The sequence below is a fragment of the Monoraphidium neglectum genome, assembly GCF_000611645.1.
Source record: "Monoraphidium neglectum strain SAG 48.87 unplaced genomic scaffold scaffold05563, whole genome shotgun sequence".
Taxonomy (NCBI): domain Eukaryota; kingdom Viridiplantae; phylum Chlorophyta; class Chlorophyceae; order Sphaeropleales; family Selenastraceae; genus Monoraphidium; species Monoraphidium neglectum.
Window position 1 is genome coordinate 1,140 of NW_014008067.1, and position 1,918 is coordinate 3,057.

A 1,918-nucleotide genomic window follows, 5' to 3' on the forward strand; every position below is an offset into this window, starting at 1 on the left:
GGCGCGCGCCGTTCCAAGCAAGCGAGAATAGAAAGCGCTGCAACATTTCTTGAGCGGTGCAACAGGCGAGAAGGATGCGACAAACACGCATGCACCTTCGAAACGGGCTCGCTTAGAATACCTGGCAAAGGGGCGCAGCGATCAAAAGCACGCGCCACTGCTGTCCCACTTGCTTTGCAATTGGCTGGAGTTCACAAGCACTGCCATTGCACAAACTCACCTGCCAAACTGCCCGTGTTGCGGCAGCCGCGCCTGCCGCCACTCGCGCGGGGGGTGCGCACCCCCCGGCCGCTCGCCTCCACCGAGGCACCTCCCCCTCCCAAAACGCTTCGTGCCGCGCAAAACTGCGGTGCACATGCTCAGCGCGGCTGCTGCTGTTGCTGTTGCAGTGCGGCCTGGGCCAGCAGGCGCTGCAGGTCTGCCTGCTGCTGCTGCTGCTGCTGCTGCTGCAGACCTGCCATGGGCGCGCCTTGTGGAATGCCTGGCATCATGCGCGCCCCTGGCGGCAGCATCGCCGCCTGCTGCTGGTGTTGCAGCATCTGCTGGGCAAGGAGCTGCTGGAACTGCTGCTGCTGCTGCTGCCCTGGCGGCGCCTGGGACAATGCGACGGGCATCCCCGGCCGAGGCGCACCATACTGGCCCTGGGCCGTGCCGAATCCTGCCGCAGCCAGCTGCTGCTGCTGCTGCTGCTGCTGCTGCTGCCGCTGCTGCTGTTGATGAAGCAGGATCTGATGCGCGATGGCCTGCTGCTGCTGCTGGTGCTGCTGCTGTTGCTGCTGCTGAGCCTGAGCCTGCTGTTGGTGCTGTTGGTGCTGCACCTGTTGGCCTGCCCGCATCTGTAGTTGCGCCTGCATGAGCAGCTGCTGCATGTTTGGCGCTGCGGCCTGCTGCCCCGGCATACGCGGCGCCAGCGCGGCAGCTTGCAGCTGCTGCAGTGCCTGCTGCTGCTGTGTCGGCGGCGGCCGCGCCGCCGCTGCCGCCGCCGCCGCATTCTGGAGGAGCGCGGCCATGTCTACGCCGCCGGGCAGCGTTGGGCGCGACGCCTGCGTCTGCTGCTGGGGCGCGCCAGCGGCGCCAATCTTTTGCTGCGCCAGCAGCGCCGCCAGCTGGTTGGGGTCGATAGGTGCCTGCCCCGGCCGCATGCGCTGCGCCTGTGCCAACAGCGCGGCAATGGAGTTGGCCGTCGCGACGGTCGTCTGCGCGCCGGCGCCCAGCGGGCCGCTCGTCGACGGCAGCTGCTGCTGCAGCTGCTGCAGCTGCTGCTGCATCAGTTGCGCCTGCGACGCCTGCGGCTGCGCGGCAGGCGCCTTCGCGCCGCCGCCCGCGCCGCCCGACAGCGGCGACGACACCCCGCTGCCCTTCGCCGGCGCCGACCACACGCCCGGACCCGTGCCCCAGATGTTCTGCAGCGCTGGCGGCATCGCGCCCCCGCCGCTGCTGCCGCCGCCTATGGCGTCGCCGGGCAGCTTCAGGGGCGCTTTGGGCTTCGGGGCCTCGTCCTCTGCGTCGTCTAGCAGGCTGCCCACCAGGCTGCTGGCCGCAAAGAGGTCGTCCACTGCGTCTATGCCCGGCCCCTGGGGCGCGACGCCCTGCTGCTCCTGCTGCTGCTGCTGCGGTTGCGGGGGCAGTGGCGGCTGCTGCTGCGGCGGCGGCGGCGGCAGTGGTGCCTGCGGCTGCGGCTGCTGCTGCTGCGTAGGCGGGGGCGGCGGCGCGCCCCCGGGCGGTGCGGGGGCGGCGGGGGACGGTCCCTTCTTGAGGAAGTTCATCAGCTTCTGCGTGGCCGCCTGGTTGGCGCGCGGCGCGCCGTCCTGCGGCGCCTGGCCGGGCGCGGGCGGCGGCGGGGCCGGGCCGCGCACGGCGGCGCCTGCGAGCTGGCGCCCCTCCAGCTCCTCCATGGTCATCACACGGCCCCGGGGCG

The 1,918-nt window shown here is 71.4% G+C and overlaps 1 protein-coding gene across 1 annotated transcript; it reads right to left on the reverse strand.

Annotated features, from left to right (window-relative positions):
* Positions 1–359: 359 nt before the first annotated feature.
* Positions 360–1,901, reverse strand: MNEG_15688 (hypothetical protein; the record flags this gene model as incomplete). Its single annotated transcript, XM_014035841.1, has 1 exon — positions 360–1,901. The coding sequence occupies one exon, from the start codon at positions 1,899–1,901 to the stop codon at positions 360–362; it is 1,542 nt and encodes a 513-aa protein (XP_013891295.1).
* Between the last annotated feature and the right edge of the window lie 17 nt (positions 1,902–1,918).